Below are 24,121 nucleotides of genomic sequence, written 5' to 3' on the forward strand. Positions count from 1 at the left end.
GTTGTCTGTTGTACTTGCTGTGGGTACCCAATAGACCATCTGCTAATAGTTTTGTATCATGGAAGCTATACTCTTATCTACCTAAATGTGCACCCAGATAGCATAGGTTATCTCCCTTGAGGGCACTAGAAGTTAATGTGTGTCAGTTTGCATGTAGATGAGAAGGGGTGGGAAAAATACACCCTACAACGGTGTGACAAAACTTTTCCTAGGGAGCCACAACACATACACATCTACTCACCCCAGACAGAGATTCCACAACAGACCAAAGTGCAGATAACACCAAACTCTAGCTTGGTGAACTAATGAGTTTTATTCAAGCAGCAATGACTCAAAAACAATTGCATTACCAAGGTCCACCCTCACAAATCTGGGAACCTGAAGCAGACTGCATAGTCTACAGATAGCTCAACAGGTTGGAGAGTTCTGTCCAGATCCTTAAGTGGGTACCAACACTCTTTCAGGCAGCTAGTCTGGTCTTCCAGTCTTCTTTACAGCCTTTGTTCTTTTGAAAGGTTTTTGTTTGCTCTGCATCATCTGAGAGGGACTACAGCTTTTACTGTTTACTCTGAGGGGAAGAGGCCTAATGAATCTGCTTAGTTGATTCAGGGGTTTCCTGGAGCTATTAGGAGTTTCCCTGCAAAAAAAAATAGTGTTTCATTCTTGGGGGGTGGGGGGAGGCATATAACATCTGTCCTCGAATGCCATGACAAGAAACTAGGCTGACAGTCATTTACATGCATTTCTGAAATTTATTAACATTTAGGGTATGTTTACAGTACAAATCAAAAGAAAATGAGAAAGAAGTTGCCAAAACACACCAATTAACCATACTAAACCTTGGCTCAAATCTTGGCACCTCTTTGAATTTTTTTACACTGTGGTAAGTATAAACATCCCCATTCCCACGTCTTTGTTCTATCACTTATAAGACAGAAATGAGACCATGAACCTCACAGAGCTGCAGTAAGAATTAAATAACATAGTATGGTTGTAAGCACATAGTTTATTAGGAAATGCCAAATGAATTTTGGTTCATTCTGTATGGAATACACAGTTTAAATTTCTAGACTCATCAAGTAAAAACTATAAATGGCAAACAAAGATGCATTTAAAAGGTTCAAAGATAATACTTAAAGAAATTAGCATCACAACCTACAAAAAAGAAAAAAATCCATTTAATTTGTTACCTTCTAAGCTAATAAAACAAGAGAAAATGTAAGATAACAGATCAAGAATTTTAAATAAAAAGCCTGAAGGCTGGAAATATGGCTCGGTGATTAGCATTGGCTGCTGTTGCAGCGGACACAGATTCAGACTCCAGCACCCATGTGGCAGCATGCAATCATCTGTAATACCAGCTCCTGGGGACCTAATACCCTCTCTGACCTCCAAGGGCTCCAGACTTGCATATAATTCATTCATACACATATAAAATGGCTTCTTTTAAGAAGAACTTTAAGTATATATTGGTAAGGTGTAGAAGTTAGCAGAGTAATAAAATTCACGGATGATAGCTTCTGAAGTAGATTATATTAATATGAGTTTTTGTTTTGTTCCTGTCACTGTAGTAAAATACTCTTTAAAATCAATTTAGGGCAGAAAGGGAATTTTTAGCTCTTAATGCCAGGTTACAGTCCATCATAGCAGGGACAGCAAGACAGCAAGAACTTAAACAGCTAGCCTATCACACCCAGACTTAGAGTAGAGAGGATGAATGCATGGAGCCCATTATTTAAGTACTTTCCCACTCTTACACAGTGTATTACACACAGTGGCCTAGGTCTTACCTATATTAATTTATCTAATCAAGACAATTCCCAACAAATATGTGCAAAGAGCCACCAGACAGAAAATCTACCATTGAGACACTTTCCCCAGGTGATTCTAGACTGTTTCAAGATTGACAATTATCACTAGCAATCACAATTTGAACTGGTCATTTCACTAATCAATCTCTCCAATCTATACTAAGACGAAAACTGCAAGGAGGTAGATGACAGTCAGAAAGCTAAACTCTTCTGCAGCTCCAGCTCAGACTCCACAGAGTTTACAGCAGCCACTTTACTACTGTGAACAGCTTCATTCTTTGTGAGGCTTTCAATTTTTTTTTAATTCTCATGTAATTTAGCGTATAGCTGGCATATATGGGGGGGGGAGGGGACTACTAACTGAGCCAGGGGAAGGCTTCAGTAATTACACACAGTGAGTCAAACAAGAGATGAATGCCATTATATCAAGTAGTAAATTATGACTCTGGTGTAATAAATACTATTAAAAACTGATCCAAACGTTTTAAGCAGTTTGGCTGGATATTTACAACAGAGAAACTAACATCTAGGTCAATAATACACAGAAACATGATTACATAACAATTATGCATTGTTAAAATGTGGCTAATGATAAGAAGAAATGCTAAAATGTGTTAGACTGCAGAGGAACCCTTTATTCCAGACATACCAACCATGTTTTGTGGAACAAGAACATGAAACTTCTATTCATTTATTAGTAGCATTAGTTTATTAGAAAAATATTTAATATTTGCACATAAAAATCAGCTTACCATTTCTCTTTATATGACCAAACTTTAAATCAGAAAAGCCCTATAAGAGACTTTTCTGATTTGTTTTTTCCTTTCTTCTCATTCACCAGGTTCCATCAACCTCCTGATGCTAGCCATTCACATTATGCCTCATGACCAAAAATAAACATAATGTCCTGGCTTTGGCTATAAAAATCACCAAGAATAAACATGAGTACATGCCTGTGTGTGCTCCTGTGCATGCTTGCATGTGTGCATGCAAGTGTATACATGCACATGTGCTCAGTAAATTTTAAAAATATACAGTCATGTCGGGCGGTGATGGCGCACGCCTTTAATCCCAGCACTTGGGAGGCAGAGACAGGCAGATTTCTGAGTTTGAGGCCAGCCTGGTCTACAGAGTGAGTTCCAGGACAGCCAGGGCTACACAGAGAAACCCTGTCTGGAAAACAAAAACAAAAACAAAAACAAAATATAGTCATGAATAGGTCTGGGGCAAAGGTCATCTTGGATGCACAGGCTACATCTCTATCAACTCTCCACTCGAGGGAATATAGGAGATGGAGATTCCAAACCCTTTAGTTTATGTATCACTAAGTGGTTTTTGCTTCTATTCCCTATAAGAGAAAAAACCTCCAATGCAAATGTTCACGTCTTATCTGTTATCAAACGGCTCCCTGAGTGAGGAACAAGTGCCATGAGACGTGCTCAGTGCGTGCTGGACTAAGGGATTGCTCCTCTGCAATGGCATGTTTATATCTCATGATGAACAAGCAAGTCAAGGTGAAGCACAGGTCATGGAGTTGGAACAGCAAGCCGCCAAGCATGCACACATCTCGCTGCATACAACCTTCCTATGCTGTGGTCCTTTAGCACAGTTCCTATATTGCTGTGATCACCAACCATAACATTATTTCATTGTTACTTCATAAATGTAATTCTGCTTCCACAGTGAGTCGTAGAATAAATATATGATGTGTAGGATATCTGGTATGTGACATCTGTGGGGGCTGCGACCCACAGGTTGAGAACTGCTGCCACAGAAGCACTTGAGTTAGGGACAAATGGTCCTTTCTCTCATGACATGTGATCAACAACTCACTTATCTAATCATGTACCTAAGGTTGTATACTCAGCTGATTCTGTTCAACTCCTAGCTTCAACTCTCATGTCTAGAAGTACTGATATGAAAGGCTAAGAAGCACAAGTTAACACAGTCGCTGTAACTCAGTACTCCAAAACCTCAGGAACGTCTACATACTACCAAGAAAATGCACAAACTGTAATCTCAATGGTATACTGACTGCATGGCACTTGTTACTTTTTTAAAAGATACCAATTTATTTTGTTGCAAGAGTTATTCATAGTCCAATTACATTTCAATAGAAGCCTCTTATTGTTGATTACAAACCTTTAAGCCATGTGAGAAATATAGTAAGCAATTTAATAGTCACTCTGGATAATTAACTCTATGTAAAGGATGCATCCTCACAATTACCTGACAGGCAATTTGCACGAGGTAGACCAGCTCTTTAGATTCACAGCCATTTCTCATTACTTCATTCTGTTCTTCTGACAGAGAAAGCTGTGTCACAAAAAAAGGGACAAGAAAGTCATGATTGACGAATGAGAATAAACTAAGCATACAGTAATACTTGAACCCTGACATCAAGTTAATGTGCCTTATAAGTCTATAGCTTAATGTAAGGGAAAGAAGAATTCAGAATTTAAGGAAAAAAAAACATTTTCATGAATTCCCTTTGTGCCTGTTATCTAACTGGCACAACTGCATAAAAGCGTAAGTAAGATACTGTTACATAATCAAGTCTTCATTCCCTTTATGCACAAAAGCACTAAACTGCATACTGAGAGATTCCAAGACAAGTTTAAAAATAGCTCAGACTACTTTAGGGAAAGCAAACTGGATGCCCAGAGAATGGCTGAGCCTATCTCCATGGTTAACTTCAGACTTAGCATTTAGGTCTGCACATTGGGTTTTATTTGTTTGAATAAGCAGATAGCATGCAGAGACTGTAAAGTCTCCTGTGAAAAATACAGATGTATGGCTTCTATTGAAGAATACAGGAATTTGGTAATACTGAGCCCACAAGTGCAACAGCTGAGAACAAATCATCTTTACATGAGGTATAGAGCCAAAATAGTTTGCTACAGGTTTGATTACTCTTTAGCTTATACCAGCATCAAGGCTACAAATCATTACCCATCATGCTGCGAGCTTGGCTATTTTTCCTGTACTCTATTTAATTCACGAGTTCATGTAGTACACCTGACTGCAATTTGGAAATGAAATTACAACATCAATTTCTCAAAGTGTGACCTTGTGTTTAGAAGTAACAGTAAGTGACGTGTAATAATAATTTATTTATTTATTTTCAAGTCACATGGCATTCAAGGAGTCCTTCACAAAGTCCACGTGTCATTGTAGTTAGTGCTGACAGGAGCACTCTGCTGAAGAAGATACATTCTCTCTGTAAAAGGTGAGCACCACAGGAAGTTCCTTATTAAAATTTTCAGATATTACAAAGGTACCCTGTTCAACAAGGTAACAATGAGTAACCCAGTTTCATAGCACAGTGGAGTTTTCAAAAATTAAAGATTTAAGAGTGAAAAGAAGCCTAAGTAACCTCTGAAGGAGACATGACTTTAAGGCAGGAGACAAACATGGGCCTGGAGTCTGGCAGAGGTGCCAGAGAATCAACAATCTTCCTAAGGCAGGACAAGGAGAAGTCAGTCAAAGCCTGGGAGACGGCCACTAAAGTAACAAACTGAGAGTGCAAAGCACAGCAGCAGGACTGACTGATGTCAGCCATCACCTGTATGAATCAAGGGTATGGAATCAATAAAGACTGGGGAAAAGCAGGAGAATGAGAGTGGCCTGTGCAGAGCAGGGAGCCTTCCCAAGCAAGGATCTCTATAACCTGGGAGCATAGTGTTGAAAAGACAAGAAGGGCTAAGAAACATCCCTCTGAGGCCACCCAGACACTCCACAGCTAAGACTGGAATGACACAGAAAGGCCGAAAGCAGCTAATGAAGACGGTCTATTCTGTCCCAGAGTATGACGCAGCTAGTGGCCAGGGCTTGGGGGAGTTGGAATGAAAGCAGCACTCTGAGCGACAAACAGCAGGAAAACACTGGAGCAAGGGGAAGGAGCAAAGAGAGCCCAGAAAGCAGACAGGGAGAGCACACACACTGCTCTCAGAGGACGGCGGCTTGCCAATAAAGAACAGAGACAGTACCTCACCCCCTCCTAGCTTCCTTGAAAGTAATCTGTAGCCTCAAACTATTTAAAGGAACTAATGAGTGAAGTCTCTCAGTGGTGGCTAACTTTGGCTGTCAACTCAGCTGCGTTTAGAATCAACTAAAGCCAAGCTGCTGGTCACCCCGTGAGGAATTTTCATAACCGAGTATGTGAAACAAAAAAGCTAAATGTTGAACCACAGCTTCTGGTGTCAACCCAAATAAAAGGATAGGAGAAAAGGAACTTTGCTTTTTGTCTGCTTGCCTCAACTCTTGCTGACAAGTTCTTCTACCCTAACATTACTGCATTCTATCTCTAAAAACAGAACCAACTTCTTTGGAATTCCAATGCAGACTGAAGACCAGCAACTCTCCAGGAATGCTCCAGGCTTTAGCACCAGATGAGACAGCTGAGGTATCCACACCCACCCTCACAGGACTAACTCAAGGACAGCTACCAGGTCCTTGGCCTTTCCAGGAAACAACGGAAAGGACAGAAAATAATACAGCCTAACTCTAATGACCCCAAGAAGTCAGCCGTTTAAAATGCTGTCTCGCTTTGTTAGAAACTAGGTAAAAGGTCACATTCCAGAGCCCGCCCTTTGTTTAGACCTAGCAGAAAAGCCTTGAATAGGTGATCCTGGCCCCACAAGGTAACTGGAAATGGGCTAAGCTTATCCTGCTTCTGTAAACTGCTTACGCCAGTACCCCTACGCAGGAGTTCACGTAGCTATAGACATTCAAGAAAATAGGAAACTAATTGGTCCACTGAGCGCGGGCTCCGATAATTTAAAATGATTGGCCTAAAAACTATGGAGTGGTACAAATCAATTGGTTTGTGATTTGCGGGCTTTGTTGTAAACGTATAAAAGCTGTCGCAATTCGGCATTCGTGGTCCACAGTCCTCTAGCCCTGTGTGGTGTACGGCTGTGGAACCCAGAATTCTGGAATAAAGAAACCCTCATGTTATTGCATCGAAACCGTTTCTCGCGAGTGATTTGGGTGTCGCCTTCCAGGGCGTGGGGTGCTGGGGCACCCTCGGTTTTGGGGGTCTTATACAACCACTCCTCCATCGTCCAGACCACATTCCTACCAACCAGGCCCTCAAATGCCCCTGTGTATGCATACTCTATCAGTTCTGCTCCTTCTGAGAACACACTGGTATGTAAAAAATAAGGAGAAAAGAAGCAAAGGAAGCAAATTATCAGCAAAAAATGCCCTTGAAAAAGACCTCATCATAGATACACCAGACAAATGCTAATGATACTAAGAAAATTAGAGCAAGATGAAAAGAAAGTCAAGAAAACACTCTACAAATGAAATAAAACATTAATAAGGAAATGTTTTAAACTAAAATGAAGCCAAAATCATATTGCAAAGCTAAGAAAGTATAGCTAAAATGGAAAATTTATTCAAAGGAGCCAAAGGCAGATCAGAGCAGGCAGAAAGAGTCAATAAACTGGAAGATAAAACAATGCACATGACCAAGTCAGAGGAATAGGAAAGAACCAAGCTAAGTAAGGTGATGAAGAAAAGTGGGTGGCAGGACACCATCAAATGTACAAATGTATATGGGTGGGATCCCCAACACGGAAGAGGAAAGGGGACAGCAGACGTCAGGGCAGTAATCATGGTGAGCGACATGAACCCCAAGATACACTGCACCTCAACAATAAGAACTTAGAGACCCACAGGAGGCATAAGAGTACGACTTCCACAGACAATCTTAAATCAGAAAGACCCCCAAAACAAGGAACCCTGAAATGACCATCAACCACTCCCCCATCAGAAGAACCTCTAGATGCCAGAAGTCACTGTGTTCAAATGGCTACTCTGAGGGTGCACACTGACAGAAATGATACAACTGATTCTTTATCTATGCATGCATATAATTGGTTCCAGTATTGGAAGGGCCAGGAAGCAGCTGATCCAACATGATATCTTTTTTAATTCTTATTCTCATGTGATTCTTCTCACCCTGTTCTAATTTTCTAACATCAAAGTAAAAATAGAGCTACTATAAGAACAGTTTTCTACTATTGATCTGAAGCTGATGTAAATAAAAAAACACTGAGGAAACAAGAAAGATGTAAGTGGAAAAACATTTTATGTTTATATATTAGACAATTTAATACTGTAAAGATCTCATTGCTGCCTCAAAAATGATATACAGAGTCAACACAATCTCTGTCAATCCCCAATGAGCATGTTTGGTCAAATCAATATTTAAAAGAAGAAAATCAGAGCAACTCATCATTCATAAGTTCAAAACTTACTAGAAATCTGTAATAACGAAAGCAGCAGTTACAGAACAACAAGCCCAGAACCAACCCCTGATGTATGTGGTTACATGATTTTAACCAGGGCACCAGGATCATTCAACAGAGAAAGGAAAGCAGCATTCTCAACAATGGTGTTGGGGGACAGTATATCTATATGCAAAAGAACGAGGGCGGATCATTACCTAACTGCTATGTACAAAAAGTTAACTCACAATGGATCAAAAATGTAAAATAAGACCTAAAAATCATGAAAATTTTAGAAGAATAAATCAAAAAGGTTTCACACCATTAGATTTGGGGATCATTTCTTAGGTATGATATACTGTGACATAAGAAGCAAATATGTAATATACAAATTTTATGTCACAAAAATTATTAAAAGTTTGTATCGAGCTAAGCATGGTATTGTCTTTAATCCCAGAACTCTGAGTTTGAGGCCAGAGTAGTCTACACAGGGAGAGAGTGCCAGACAAGCAGAACAGTAGGTTCTTTCCAATGTTGAGACCCCTGTGTTATAGTGACCTCCAACCACAAATTTATCTTTGTCACTGCTTCATAACAGTAATTTTGCTAGATTGTAATGTAGATAACTGTATTTTCAGTGGTCTTAGGCCACCCCACAGAAAGGGTTGTTGGACCTCCAAAGGGGTCATGATGTACAGGTTGAGAACCACTGAATTAGGGATACATGATGAGAGCATACCCTGAAACAAAACAAGATATTAGCTGTCTCTTCCTTTTCTACTGCATGTTTGTGACTGGAAAAATGGCTCAGTGGTTAAGAACACATGGTGCTCTTCCAGAGGTCCTCAGTTCAGTTCCTAGCAATCATAACAGGCAGCTCACCACCTCCTACAGCTCTCATTGCAGAGGATGTAATGCCTCTAGATTCTGCAGGTACTTACATTAATATGCACACACTCACAGGCAGGCAGGCAGACAGACACATGTAGACATACACACCTACACCTACACATTCAATTTTTTTATTGGATCAAAATAATACAAACTAAGGAAGGAAAAAAAGGCATTCAATATTATGGGAAAAGTGTATAAAATTCATAATATCTATCAATATCAACAATATGCAGATAAGTTCTATATAACTCATCATTGGTAACAACAAAATAAAACAATTCTCAATGAGCAAGAGGATTTAAAGAGATAGTTCCCTAAATAAAATACCCAAATAACCAATAAGCATATAAAATGATATTCAACACCACTACTAGAGAAATCTGAACTACAATTGTAACACTTGCAAATTGAAATTACAAATGAGATACCATTTCACATTTGATGAAAACATGATTAGTACATGACTCAGAAAGTCCATGTGTGGTTCTTTCCTGAGAAGACTCTCAGGAACAGCTAAAAGATTGGAAGCTATATACGCATAAGTCAGGAGGTAAATGGACAAGCAGAACATGGCTTATACAGCCTGAGGAAGTATCTCTAACTTATAGCTACAGTGGGGTCAAAAAGTTAAAAAGATATATTTGAAAAGTGATGAATTGTTAATATAGTCCATGAAGGCAACCTTCAGAAATTTAAACAATATAAACACACTCACAAGTTACAAAATCTAGTAGGATCTGTTTTTTTTTTTTAAAGAAAGGCCCTTGTTCTAATTTTATTAAGTGCATATAAATTAATGAACATGCTGTGACTCACCAGGTTTCCCAACTACATATCATCTGATTTCTTATAAAACTCAATTTAATAAATCATAATAACTCCATTCCACATTGTTTTTCTTTTCTTTTCTTTTCTTTTCTTTCTTTCTTTTTTGGTTTTAAAGCTTTATTATAAGGAAGTAGGAAAAAGAAAAGAGAGAGAGAAGTAAAGAGAAAAAGAAAAGATAGAGGGGTGAGAGCTGGCCATGACCAACCACATGGAAAGAGGGGAGAAGAATGGGAAGAGGGGAACAGAGGACAAGAGACAAGAGAGAGCGTAAGGGCAAAAGCCTGCTTTGTCTTTCATCTCTTTTAGAATAGTGTGTTCCCTTAACTTCTTTGGTCTCCAGCTACCTAAGCTGGCCTCAGACCCAGGGACATTTATTCCAGAGTGCCACTGTGCACACCCATTTTCCCACCAATACTGAAACTATGTTTATTGGAGGATCTGTTTTGAATAGAACAGTTCAACAAGAAAAGTTAAACCAAATCTTCATTCTAAAGTGAAACCTTGCTATGAAAAACTCTAGAACTGCACGAGGGAGGTGAGAATACTAGAAACAGTGAACATCTAAGAAGATACAGAGCATCTGACACACAGACAGATGAGGCAGATTAAGAGTATCTTCAAGCTCTGAAACAAGTTTACCGAAATGTTATTCATACCTAAACTACCATGCAGAATCACAAGTCAAAATGAAGTATTTTCTGATGAACAAAAAAGAAACTTCTACCAAGAAAGCTTCACTGGTGAGTTTTAATAATATGCAAGCGAGAAGAAAAATGAGCCCAAGAGGATGAAGTATGGCAGAGATGGTGAGGAAGACATGACATCACTGAGTTTATACTTGCTAGGAAGGTTTAACTGTACAGGAAGAATAATGGCCACCTCTGGGGACAGAGCCATAAACCAGTTACCCTGGACAGCGCTGATGAGGAAGCCTACAGAGAGCAGAGTGATCACGGTTAAAACCCTAAGTATGGGACTGCATGTCAGGCGCAGCTGAGGCAGTAGTACATTTTTTAACTTTAAATTAGGTATTTAAATTAAATTCTTATATATGTATTTTTCAAACCAGAAAAAAAAGCATAATCTTTTAAAGTTTAAAAAAGGCAGGGAATAAATCTAAGTAATAAAATCAGTCATACTGAGCAGAGCTAGGAAGAAAGAGGTGAAAAGAAAGTATATTTATGAAAAATAGCAAGCTTGTAAGACTAAACAGTAAAAACAAAAAAACAACAAACAGATGCGAGCTGGCAAGCAAAGAAGGTCAAGCAAAGTCCTGCCCAGCCGTGATGTCTATAAACCACAAAAACGACCAGTATGGCCAGGTATCCCAAAAGTGGTAGTACTAACTCATATCCTGGCAGTAACCAACCCCTTCTCTAATTGGACTGAAAATATGCTCAACAGGAGGGAGATCATACCTAGGATTGGAAATGGAGCCGACTACCAGATGCTAGTGAAGTCTGCGGTCCTGGCGGAGGACCTACAGCCTGCCCTTTACTACACCAGTACAATTCCCCGCTGCATTCTAAGTACTCATCATTACAACCACAGATGAGTGGCCGGAACCAAAGCGATGGCAGCTTTAGCACAGTGACTTCTCTCTATGCGCAGCTTTGTAGGCCCAAGAAAGGAGTTGAGTGTCTTCTAAACACGGGCTTCACCTTCCCTAGCAGGTGCTTTGTGTTTTCCATTTTCCTCTCTGGTGATCTCTCCTTTTATCTTTCAGTATCCACAGGCCTTCCAATCTCCTATAAAGACAGGCCCTATATCTCTGAGGGCTTCAGGAAATCTGAGACAGCTGAGTATCTACACATTTATACATTTCCTTCTCATCTGCTTATTGCTCTGCTGCTTTCTTCCCCAGAGGAAAGACTGTTGTTTTGTTTTGTTGGTTTGTTTTGGTTTGTTTGTTTGTTCATTTGTTTTGACAGAGACACTCTCTAGGTAGTCATACAAGGCACTGAAGAAAGCCGTCTGGAAGTGAGCTATGCTCTGTAAGGCATGCTACACTCAGAGCTGAACAATTCATGGGTTTTTGGAAATACCTAAACCATGCTATGAAACAATGAGTTAAATTTACCCACAGAAAGTTAACAAAACTCAGCATTTTAAATAATTTTCACTCCTTTTAAATTAAGAAAGGGCAATATATCAATCCTTATTAGAAATAGCACATCTTTCAAAGCTCATGTTTCTAAATTTATTCCAAATCTATCTTCAGAATAATGTTTCCTGTGTTCACTTTACTTTTTATCACCATGGAAACTAACCATCATTAGTGTTATGAAAAATTTTAAAAATACAACTCTATTCAGCAGCCTCGAGTGTTCAGAAAGTCCTTTCTCCACAGGAAGCGTGGAAGGTAACGACATAAAGCAGAGGCACCCCAGCCCCAGCAGAAGCCGCTCCTCAAAGCCTAACCAACAGATGGCAGAGAGCACAGCAAGTTCTCCTCTCATTCATCCTTTACAGTTGGAGAATGGTGGCAGAACCTGTGTTGTACAGACTGTAAACACACCTCCTTTCATGGAAGAGCCCACAGGAGCTACAGCGATGTGAGAACAAGTTCTGATGTGCACTATTAAATGATCCACCCACATAATACTTCATCCCCTAGTACCCAACACTAAAAATAATAACTCAACTACTTAGTTTAGAGCACTGGTTAAAAAAACCACCTACAGAATCACATTTTGTTAACAAACAGATAAGCACTAATTCTGTATATGGGTCAAGTATCAGTGACACAGTAAATTTATTACAGAAAGCCTAGAGATATGCATGCAGTCTGGTAAACCTACTAAGAAAACGTCAGCAGGTCATTGTCTCCTCACACAGGAATAAATGAAGCAGCCAATGTAGCCATGTCTAAACACTACAAACACACTCAGATCAGTATGATGTTCATGGTATACAGATGTAAAAACAAACAAACAAATGACAACAACAATCACTCAAAGACCACTGTGACTCCCATCAGAGCACATGCTTGTTAGGAAGCAATGCCTTGTAAATACTTCCATGTTTGCCTTGTAGGGGCTTTCTGAAAAAAGAGCACTGGCTAAAGGAAGACTGGTTAGTGAAACTGTCATCCTGAGACAGACAGAGCCTTGCCTCCCAGCCTGAGCCATGAGCTCACATTCCAGGATGTTTGCAAATAATGCTCTTCCCTTTTTTTTCCTCAGAGAAGATACACAGATTCTAGAGTTAACAAACAAGCGCTGTCAGTCTGTCTATCTGTCTGTCTGGATACATACATACATACACACACACACACACACACACACACAGAGAGAGAGAGAGAGAGAGAGAGGGGGGGGGGGGGGAGGGAGAGAGAGAAAAGAGAGAGAAGGATCTCTCTCTTTTCTCTCTCTCTCTCTCTCTCTCTCTCTCTCTCTCTCTCTCTCTCTCTCTCTCCCTCCCTCCCTCCCTCCCTCCCTCCCTCCTTCCTCCCTCCCTACCTTCCTCCCTTCCTCCCTCCACCACAGCAAAGGGAATGTTGGATAGGAAAAGTACAGGTATCCTAAACTAAACTCTAAACTCCAAGTTTCCTAAGTGCAAATCCCAAACACAATGTGTGTCTGTTTCTCATATCACCCCACCCAAGGCAGCAGCATGAGTCACCCTATGAGCAGAACAGCCTGGTCTGTGACACTGTCTGGAGTGCGGGCAAGGCTTGATTCTGTAACTGTGGTAAGCCAACATAGTAGCTTATAGAGTAATATCTTACACCTTCCACAGTTTCAGGATCAACAATACTGTGTCTCAAGCATATTTAGTTAATTTAGTAAGGTTCATGATGAATTATGACTCTGAAATACATATTTTTTCATAATCCAAAGACTTTTATACCATTAGGATAAACTCATACACAGTTAGAAATCCAGGTCTTAGATGATGGTGGCACTGAGAACTCAGTATGAGTTCATTTCAATTATCCAACAATGATTTTTTTCTCTCAGAGAACATATCACTACAGAATGTACCTAAGACTCTAAGATTAGAGCTTTATGTCCCATTTGTCTTAGTTTAGGGATAAGAAGAGTCCCTGGAGGAAGCACACTGTTAAGGTAGTCTACCCACCTCAGTCCTGACATCATCACCCTCGGTCATCAAAACAAGTGAGAATTCACCAAATGTATGCCTTAGCACTTGTGCCTCTCCAGACAGGTATGGCAATGCATGCCTATAATGGAAGGTAATGCATGAGGGCCAGCCAGGACTACACAGATCTAGGCAAGCCTGAAGGACACAGTAAGACTCTGTCTCAGAAAACACATAACAAACTAGAATTGCTGGCCACTGAGATGGCTAAGCAGGTAAAGATGCTTGCTACCAAATCTGATGATCTAGATTCCATCTCTGGGAACCATTTGGGCCCAGAGGGGAACCAAGCCCACAAGTTGTTCTCTGCTGTCCTCCATGTGCCAGGACACATGCATGGGTACACATCTATTCACACGGAAAATAAATGATGAATGAAGAAGAACTTCTCTCTAAATATTTCAGAGACTGCTAGGTAATCTGGTTTACTGTTTGACTCTCATCTCACTTATTCCTCACAGGATTCTGTGACATAATTGGGATAGATGTTTTTATTTTTCTTGAACAAATGAGAAAACTGAAGGCCAGGGATGTTAAAGAATTTACTTCAGATAACGGAGGCGACAATGTAGCCCACGTATTTTCAGTTTTCAACTGAAATTCAGGCATTCAAAAACTATGGTTGACTCTTTTTGTTAAGGTGTTAGTTGCACTTCATTACTGTTTTCTAGTTATAAAGGAACATTCAGAATGGCTGTAGCATAGAATTAAGTTCTTAAGCAATGCTTATTTTAAATTCCTTTACTGAAACTGTTGTGAAGAACCAGTGAGACCATGTACAAATGGGTAAAATAAATTATTCAGATTACCTTATTTTAAATGAAAGTACAGGGCTGTGGGTACAGTTCAGTGTTACTGAGACTCTGCATTTAATTCCCTCCAGAAGAGATGAAGGGGAATCCAGAGCCAGTATGTTAGTCTAAAACACTTTACTCTGCATTTTGTATACAGAGTAAAAAAAAAAAAAAAAAAAAAAAAAAAAAAAAAAAAAAAAAAAAAAAAAAAAAAAAAAAAGAGGCCAGCCTAGACTACACTGTAAGTTCTAGACCTACCTGGCCTCCAGAATAAATAAAATCTTGTCTCAAAATAAATACAAGTCCAGGCTTCAAAAAAAAATGTATTAGTCCTCCCTGTTCTTCGGTCACACTTCCCTGCCTCTCGAGTGAGGAGAGTCACAGCTGCACTCCTTGGCTGCCTGTGCGAGGCTCCTCCCCAAAACTCAGGACACAGGTATTAAAACTTACATTTCCCACGCCACATTTCTAACTAAACCTGATCTGTACCTTGTATTGAGGTTACTTAACAGCATATATAAACCTTGGGTAAAAAGACAGATAGACCAAGTGGATACTTTGGTCATTCTTAGAAGGGGGATCAAAATACCCATGGGAGGAGATACAAAGTGTAAAGCAGAGACTGAAGGAAAGGCCATTTAGAGACTGCCCCACCTGGGGATCTATCTCATATACAGTTACCAAACCCAGACACTATTGTGGATGCCAACAAGTGCTTGCTGACTGCAGCCTGATATAACTGTCTCCTGAGAGGCTCTGCCAGAGCCTGACAATTACAGAGGGGGATGCTCACAGCCAACCATTGGACTGAGCACAGGGTCCCCAATGGAGAAGATAGAGAAAGGACCCAAGGAGCTGGAGGGGTTTACAGTCCCATAAGAAGAACAACTATACGAACCAGCCAGGAGGAACAATAATATGGACCAATCAGTACCTCGAGAGCTCCCAGGGACTAAACCACCAACAAAAGAGTACACATGGAGGGACCTATGGCTCCAGCTACATATGTAGCAGAGGATGGCCTTGTCTGGTATCAATGGGAGGAGAGGCCCTTGGTCCTGTGAAAGTTCAAAGCCCCAGTGTAGCGGAATGCCAGGACAGGAAAGTGGGAGTGGGTGGGTTGGTAAACAGAGGGAGGGGCAATGCGATAGAGAGTTTCAGAGGGGAAACAAGGAAAGGGGATAACATTTGAAATGTAAGTAAAGCAAATATCTAATAAAAATAGAATTCAAAGAATATAACAATAATATAAAAAAAAAAAAGATGGATTCCATTTACCATCCTAACACTAGATGGCGGTGTGACATCAGGCACAGAGGAAGAAAGTCCAGCTTCAGGTTGATAAAAGTACAATCCACTGCTTCTAAAAATGCTGCAGGAGACTTTTTCCCTTGTCACCAAAAACTTTGTGACATCTAGATAATTCATTATTTTTGTTCTTGAGACACCACAATTTAGAAAAATTCCATGAAAGTTGCTGGGAAAGCATAGTACCCACTTGTGTTGCCCAAGAGTTCTGGGCTGGAGTATACTGTAGGCAGTGTCAGCACTACATTCAGCACGAATGTGGTGACCTCCCAGGAGCTGGGAACCACCAGATCGACTAAAGAAGATGGCGATTACCTTTTGTTGTCATATTTTAATTTCCCTAAACAAAATACACTAGTGAATCAACAATCATAGTTTGTAGCCACCAGAGAACTATTCAAAGAAACATACGAAAAACGGAATGTATATATTAAAGTCAGGGGCGGAACACAACTGTAATGCTAAGTTACGCTCAGGGCTAAACACCCACAATGTGCCAGACACTGACTGGACGAAAGAAAATGTATTATTAACAATTCCTATAGTATTGCACTTCTCTCAAGAAAAGATATATGACATTGGAGCATAATATTAATGGAAAAACATAGAGGAAAGAGTGGCTTCTGGCCAAGAGTTTTTGTTAGGTAAGTACTAGTAAGTATGTTTTCCTCAACTCTTGTTCAAAAAAGCAGAAAATAAAAAACTTACCAATCAAAAATAATAAATATTTTAAAACTAATGCTTTGAAAAATGACAAATTAAAGACTAAAAACTGGCTCTAATTAGACCTAACTTTTAAGAGTATTTTACAAATTTAAAAATGTAAGACAGGCTGGGCGGTGGTAGTGCACGCCTGTAATCCCAGCACTCTGGGAGGCAGAGGCAGGCAGATTTCTGAGTTCGAGGCCAGCCTGGTCTACAGAGTGAGTTCCAGGACAGCCAGAGCTATACAGAGAAACCCTGTCTCGAAAAAAACAAATCCAAAAAAACAAAACAAAATAAAAGTAAAACAGGTACTTTTCTTAATATAAAGCATAAAAATTAACATTTAAAAAATGAATTAGAGCAATCTTAAATGCTAACTTGAAATAATAATGAAAGATTAAAGTCTTTATTGGGAAGGTTTCAACAAAAAAACTTAAGAACCTTTCAAACAACACACAGCTCTAATAAATGCCTACTATTCCAGGATACTTATGAAAAAGAAGCAAAAAATAAATAAGTAAATAAAACCAAGCTTAGGCAGAGACCAATCATTGAAATATTAGAGTGACAGAAGAACTCTGTTTTTAAAACTCCTTTAACATAACAGAGCATGTTGCAGGACTGTAAAGATGTCAGAACAATCTATTTCTAGAACAGAAGAAACTGCATATCTACTAATTTTTTAAAACAGCCATTTACACTGGGTGGAGGCTGACTAAAGTAACACAACCTGGCACAGCCTTCCTTCCTGTCCTTTGCTGTCATGTCCCTTTTCCCTTCACACTGCCACATCTCAAATCCTTAAATCAGATCTCACAGTTCATAGACAGTTTCTTAGCTAAAAGAAACACTTGCCATTACCCAGTACCAAGGGTGTATCAAGGAATTCCCATGTGAAGATAAGGAATGCAAAACTAAGATTAAGTAACAATCTGACCTGTGGTCAGGAAAGCACAGTGCAATTAGAATACAGCACATAGCTTACTGCTCCATCACACAGCATCACAAGTTGCTAAGGTCTTAGAGGATGCTTAGGTAACCAACCTGAGGTCACTGTGCCAGAGATAGACAAGAAACAACACAGGAGCTCATTCTATTTCTGCAATGCAATGCTTAAGTGCTGCCAACTCAGCAAAATACACACAAACACAAACACACACACACACACTCACGATTGAGAACCATTTTATCAGGTATAAAGTAAGAAAGAAGCAAGGGAATGCTCTTAGGGGTGCCGTACAGTCAGCCTGGTTTCAGATGCTGCCTCTGTTTTAGCTTAAGTCCCAGTAGGTCCTCAATCACTCAAATATCCATCTTCCTAAGCTGGAACAGAAAGAACACAGTGTAGAAGAGGAGGCTTGGAAGACACTAACCAAGCATAGTAATTTCCAAACGGATGACCTGTGGATCAACACATACTGGAGAACCCATCAATCCATCTTCCCCCATGAATCGGAAACTGTTCATCTTAACTAGACAATAAAAATATAGATACGCATGTATCTATTTCCAGACTATAGTTTGTTGGTTTGTCTAGTCCTGTGCCAGGCCACAGTTAAGACAGGGAAAACAAGAATGATAATAAAAAGAAAAAATAAAGTATCCTAAGATATAATGCATAGAAAGAGAGAGAGAGAAGCTGTGAGGTATGGCATTCATTAGCTAAGGAAAAACAATTACATGAATTACCTTAGTTTACCAGTTCTGTGAACAAAACACAAAAAGATGAGCAATGCCTGCTACTGTGATGTATGTTGAGCAGAACAGTCTCCCTGCCTCCAGCACAAACTGGCATGGATTACCACACCAGCCCACCCTGCTCTTGTGTATGGTTTAGCTTTCTGCAGCTTCGGGCACCCATGCCTTCCAAAGGGCAAAGACACTAACTGGAAAGTTACAGACATAAGCAGCTCAAGCATTCAGCTGTGTAGTCTTGATTCAGTCATACGCAGCATGCTGCCCTGCCCTACAAGACAGGCAGCATCCATTGTGTACCACACTTGTACTGTGTAGTATGTAGCTACTCACTGTTCAGTCATCTTCCCATTATCAGATTAATTGCCATGGTATTGCAGGACTCATATTTACTTTATGCAATAATGGCTCAAAAACATAAGGTAAATACTAGCAATTTTATTAAATATATTACTGCAATTATTCTATTTTATTATCAGTTATTGTTGACCTTTTACTATTGTTGTTATACACAGTATACGTATAACATATTGTTGTTACGCATAGTATACTATGTTTGCACTTGTACTTTTTATCACCCTTCTTACATGTGTACAAGTCAACTTTTCACATTGTGGCAAAACACCTGAGGAATAAAACTTAGAAGACCAGAGTCTGGTTTAGTGTATGGTGGCAAGACAAAGTAGCCTGCCCACACAAGACTCTGATGCAAAAGTGGCACAGAAGTTGTAGGAGTGACCAACCACAATCTGATGGCTCCTAAGGCCCACCCCAGGGGATGGAACCTGTGCCTGACACTGCTTGGGTTGCCAAGAACCCAGGACTAGATCAGCCATGAAACTAGGGAAAAACAAACACTGCTGTTCTACTAAAGAAAGAAAAATAAAATGACTCCTAACAACACTTTGCTAGACCAATAGAGCAATAGAGCAACAGCTCGGCCAGTATCGGAGAAGCTTCCTCCCACAGCAGATGGGAGCTAATAGAGAGATCCACAGTAGATAACGTGCAGGCCGAGAGAGCTTAGGACACTCAGCACTACATGGGATGCCTCCATCAACCCTCTGCAGCCAGGGATCAGGAAGGACTGCGGAGGAAGAGAAAGAGGATAAGAGCCAGTGAGGACAGAAGACACCAGAAAACAGCGGACTGGTGGACAGCAGAACTAAGAGCCTATGGCATCAATTGCCCAGGGCCAAGCAAAATGGGATCCCAGTGCTGGAGGGGAAGTGGACACAAGCCTTCAGCCCCAACCCAGACGCCACCTCCAACTGTCAGCCAGTGACAAACTCAAAACTAGTTTTCTCCAAGGGAGTCTTACTGAGTACACAAACCACACTCAGGATCAGACCCCCTATCAGCAGTAATGGCCAATAAACACTGACATCTTCCATCACAGTAGGGAATGACAGCCAACCACAATTATAAGATTTTAAGAGCTGAGGAGAAACATAAATGTAGAGAAATTTGTAAGTCCCAAAGAAATTCCTAAGATCAAAGTTTAAACCAAGAAGGTAAGTGACTGAAGAAATGTTCCAGAGTTGGGGGTGCATTAGAAGGTAGTGCCTGAGCAGCCACTGACAGTGCGGACAGCCTAGTGACATGCAACAGAGTTGCCAGCAAGACTGAGCACTACTTCTGGGCACATTTTATCCAGTTTTCTTGTTTATTTCTCAAAATATATTTTCAATCATATATCTAATTACATGTAAGAGATTCATTTGCCAAAATTATGCTTAGGATCAAGTGTACTATGGTTTACTGTAGAAAGTAATACGCTTACAAAGTGATAAAGAGATTAACTGAGACAAACAAGCCTTATTTTTAACTGTTTGTATGAAACAATGTACAAATGTTTGAAGGTCAATATTACTGTGTTTATCTTTCCTATAAATGGCATTCCACCAGACTATAAAATATAAAACAGTGTACAAGCTAAAGCTCAAATAGCAAGTCAAAAATCACCAAAAGACAGCCAAGCCAGGTGGCTGCTATAGTTCTTTTCCTATGAAACTCAGCTCAGAGAAAGCCATGTTTCCTTCCTAGGTATGACTCAAGCTGAACCACATCAGATGCAGAACCTGAGAGACGTCATCACAGAGGCCCTGCTCCAAAGGTAGAAAACAAACTGGACAAAACTGTGAAGAGTGACATCTCAAGAGGAATGCTTCCAGATGGAGTGCGGCCAACGCACAATAGAAGGTTCTTGAGTTAACCGACAAGGTGAACGAAGCTGGCTGCTATGAGTCGCCCCTTACTCACTCACACTCCTGAAACTTCCTGACACATCATAGTCCAAAAACCCCTCACTCATGCACTGTAGATGTGGAGGATGGCAAAACAAGTGAGTTCATGGATCCCTCCTTTCTCTTCTAGTTGACAGGTAACAGAAGCATAAGTACAGAAGTAAGTATAACGGGAGTGTTTCCAGCAGAAAGTCTACCTCATGTTTTTTCCTTCATGACAGTCCTCCACTTAAGAAATTTGAACCTTCTAATCAGTCGCTAGCAGTATCTCAGAAAAGCCAAACCCAGGTGAGTTCTATCCCTAATCTATATCTCTTCATACACATACAATTTTCAATCAAAAAATGAAATATGAAAGTTTGGTACTATAATATCTTACAACTCTACACACCTCAGCAATGAAGGAAATGAACTATAAAGACATGTATCTGCTTGCTCAAGATCAGGAAGTTCCGTAACTTCCTAGTAGAAAGGCTAACACTAACTGAAGCCTGTAATTCCATTCTGTATGCTTATCAATAGCAGCTTTGGTTTTATTTTAAAATCAAAGTTCTTAAAGACTTCTGGCCTGTTATATAATGCCAACATTTTAAAAAATCTTTTCAATATTGTAAAGACAAAACACACACACACACACACACACACACACACACACACACACACACCTATACCTACAAAGTAAGTTTACCAGGAAAGAATTGTAAAGCTATGCAAGCCAATTAAGTGACTCAAGCACTTAATAGTCACAAAATGAACAGTATGTTTAGTACTAGTTTCTTTAACGACTCTTCTGTAACAAAATTATCATTTGTGGTTTGAAGGAGAATGGTCTCCATAACTTCACGTTTGAATGCTTGTTCTGCAGTTGGTAGAACTCTTTGGGAAGGAAGGGGGGTTGGTCTTGTTGAAGTGTAGCACTGGGAGTGGTATTTGACATTTCAAAGGACCACAATGCTCCCAATTAGTGTTCCTCCCTCCCTCTCTCCCTCCCCCTCTCCCCCCACTTCCTGGTTACTGTCTCAACATATAAGCTCTCAGATAGTACTCCAGTATCCTGCCTGACTACTGCTGTGCTCCCCACCAGGATGGTCATGGACTCTACTACCCTCTGGAACAGTTATCCAAAGTTAAATGATCTCTTTTTTAAGTTGTCTTAGTCATGGTGTTTCTTCCCAGCAATAAAAAAGTTAACTAAAGATACAAGTATTAAGCAAACAAAATACCCTTTGTTTGGTGACTTGCAGTCAAGTGTTAAAAATCTCTGTTGCATCTTAAACTGTCAATTATCTGAAACAGAATATCCTGAGATTTCATAAATCGTATAGATCAAGCCTACTTAACTAGGCTTTAAGATGCAATTAGAAGAGTAGCACACTGTGACACATATAATCCCACCTGGGTGACCTCCTTCTGGACAGAGCATAACTGAATCAGCAGGTGGACAACTTCCCTGTGTGCTGCGTAGAAATCAAGGTCTTTTTTTCTATTCTACTATCTTGACAAACAAAATGAAAAATAGCTTTTGTTATCCTCAGAAAACAGCTTTTAAAAAATAATCACAACCCTTGAAAGCTTTCATTTTCCAGTGGAGGGTTCCAGTTGATGCCAAGGGAGAATGCTGAGAACAATAATAACCACGGCATTAGAATCAAGCGGGGGGACTGCAGTCTCCAGATTCCAAAGCTCAACAGTGACTGAGTTAAACAAGGCAGCGGTAGCACAGCTCCATCATTTCACAACACAAAGCTACATTGCAAGTCCATGGACAGAACATGACAACTAACAAGAAAAGCGAAGACTTCCCTAACTGATACACATTAGTGTGGGGAGTAAAAGGATATATCAACTTGGCTTTAAGTACTAATAAATAGGAAAGAAAAAAATTACATCAATAAATAAATACCAAAATAACAAATATCACTTATCTCAATTCAGGATATAGGAAATGTTTCAAATATACCTGTATACTGCCAAACTCCACGTTCTCATAATGAAAATGTGCACATTCAGCCATCTTTGGAAAGTGTCCCTTTGTGAAGGGTAACCTAAAATACATGAAAGTAAATATGAAACAAGATAGTTGACTACTAAAAATTAGTTGAAAGATCATGGATTTCAGAGCTCATGCAAGCAAAAATACTTGATAAGTACATGCATGTGAGCCACAAACATACACACAGACCTGTTCAGAAACATGTAACCAGATGAATACTGCATTGAGTGGATAGATATGAACCAAAAATAAAACATTAAGCCTCTTAATCTTGCCTCAAGTCAATGCTCATAGAAAAGCCATACTTTTGGCAAAATAACTAGAATCTGCCAGCTTCTACAGGGAAGCAGAGTTCACAACACAAAGCACACCAGAGTTTACCTGTGAATGTTGTCACAGCCCATCAGTCCAGGAGGGGTGGACCTGGGTACAGAAGGAACATTTTATCCTCGTCCTTCCTAGGCTTGTACCTGAAGCTCATTTCCTTGTCTAGTCCTCCTTTACTAAGGGAAACACTGGGTTTCCTGTTAAAACTACACAGGAGTCAGATGTGCTGGCACACACCTTTGATCCCAGCACTGGAGAAGCAGAGGCAGCCAGATCTCTGAGAGTTCAAGGCCAGCCTGATCTCCAAATTGAGCTCAAGGGTAGCCAGGGCTGTGAAACCCTGGGAAGAGGGAGGGAGTGGGGAGGGAAAGGGAGGGAGGGACGGAGGGAGGGAGGGAGGGAGGGACGGAGGGAGGGAGGGAGGGAAGGAGGGAGGGAAGGAGGGAGGGAGGGAGGAAGGAAGGAAGGAAGGAAGGGAGGGAGGGAGGGAGGGAAGAATGAAGGAAGGGAAGGAAGGAGGGACGAAGGGAGGGGAAAAAAGGCAAAGATTCAGGTATTCCATATAACAATAAATTCTAGATATCTCTTTCAGAAAAAGCAAACCTAGGATTCCATAATTCAACCAAAAAGGCTGATTTTCCTTAATAAATGAGATTATGCATTAGAGGTAAGAAGGCCAGCTCTAGATGATCTTGTTAGACAAAAGCAACTTAATAAACACCAATATATAAGGATGAAAAATAAAATGTATTTTTAGGAAAGTGAGTTGCGTATAGATCCGTTCAGTTCATCGTTGAATTACAATGTAAGGCTTAACAATATAAGCTGTTACGTGCATGGGAAGATCTGATCTGAATAAGGTATTTCTAAGAAATGCAGAACTGGCATCCATCTGTAGAGTCTGCTTGGACCCACACTGGGCAGCACTTACTTCTTCACGTGCTTAACCTTCATGCTCGCTGTACTGCCACACGACTTAAGAGTGAGGTCTCCAGAGATCTCCGGAACATCTGCTCCTCTTGCCTTAGGAAAAAAGAAACAGAAAAGCTATGGTGATTCTGTTAGTGTTGAGGCTTCTTTTATGAAAACCAATTATTACAGATAGATTTTTACTAGTTCTTCTCAACCTGTACTAACAGAAACATGTTTTGATTTTGTTTTTCCTTTAAATTATGAACTT

General features: G+C 40.1%; 1 protein-coding gene across 1 annotated transcript in view; it reads right to left on the reverse strand.

Annotated features, from left to right (window-relative positions):
* Arhgap32 (Rho GTPase activating protein 32) overlaps window positions 1-24,121 on the reverse strand; it is a 237,638-nt gene that overhangs the window by 95,144 nt on the left and 118,373 nt on the right. The window contains exons 3-6 of the mRNA XM_052188752.1: window positions 23,873-23,964; window positions 22,996-23,037; window positions 22,582-22,666; window positions 4,041-4,127 (exon numbers count right to left, since the gene is read on the reverse strand). Of these exons, the coding sequence (XP_052044712.1) occupies window positions 4,041-4,127; window positions 22,582-22,666; window positions 22,996-23,037; window positions 23,873-23,964 (306 nt within the window). The remainder of the gene's footprint in view (window positions 1-4,040; window positions 4,128-22,581; window positions 22,667-22,995; window positions 23,038-23,872; window positions 23,965-24,121) is intronic.

Source organism: Apodemus sylvaticus, chromosome 7 (assembly GCF_947179515.1).
Source record: "Apodemus sylvaticus chromosome 7, mApoSyl1.1, whole genome shotgun sequence".
Taxonomy (NCBI): Eukaryota; Metazoa; Chordata; class Mammalia; order Rodentia; family Muridae; genus Apodemus; species Apodemus sylvaticus.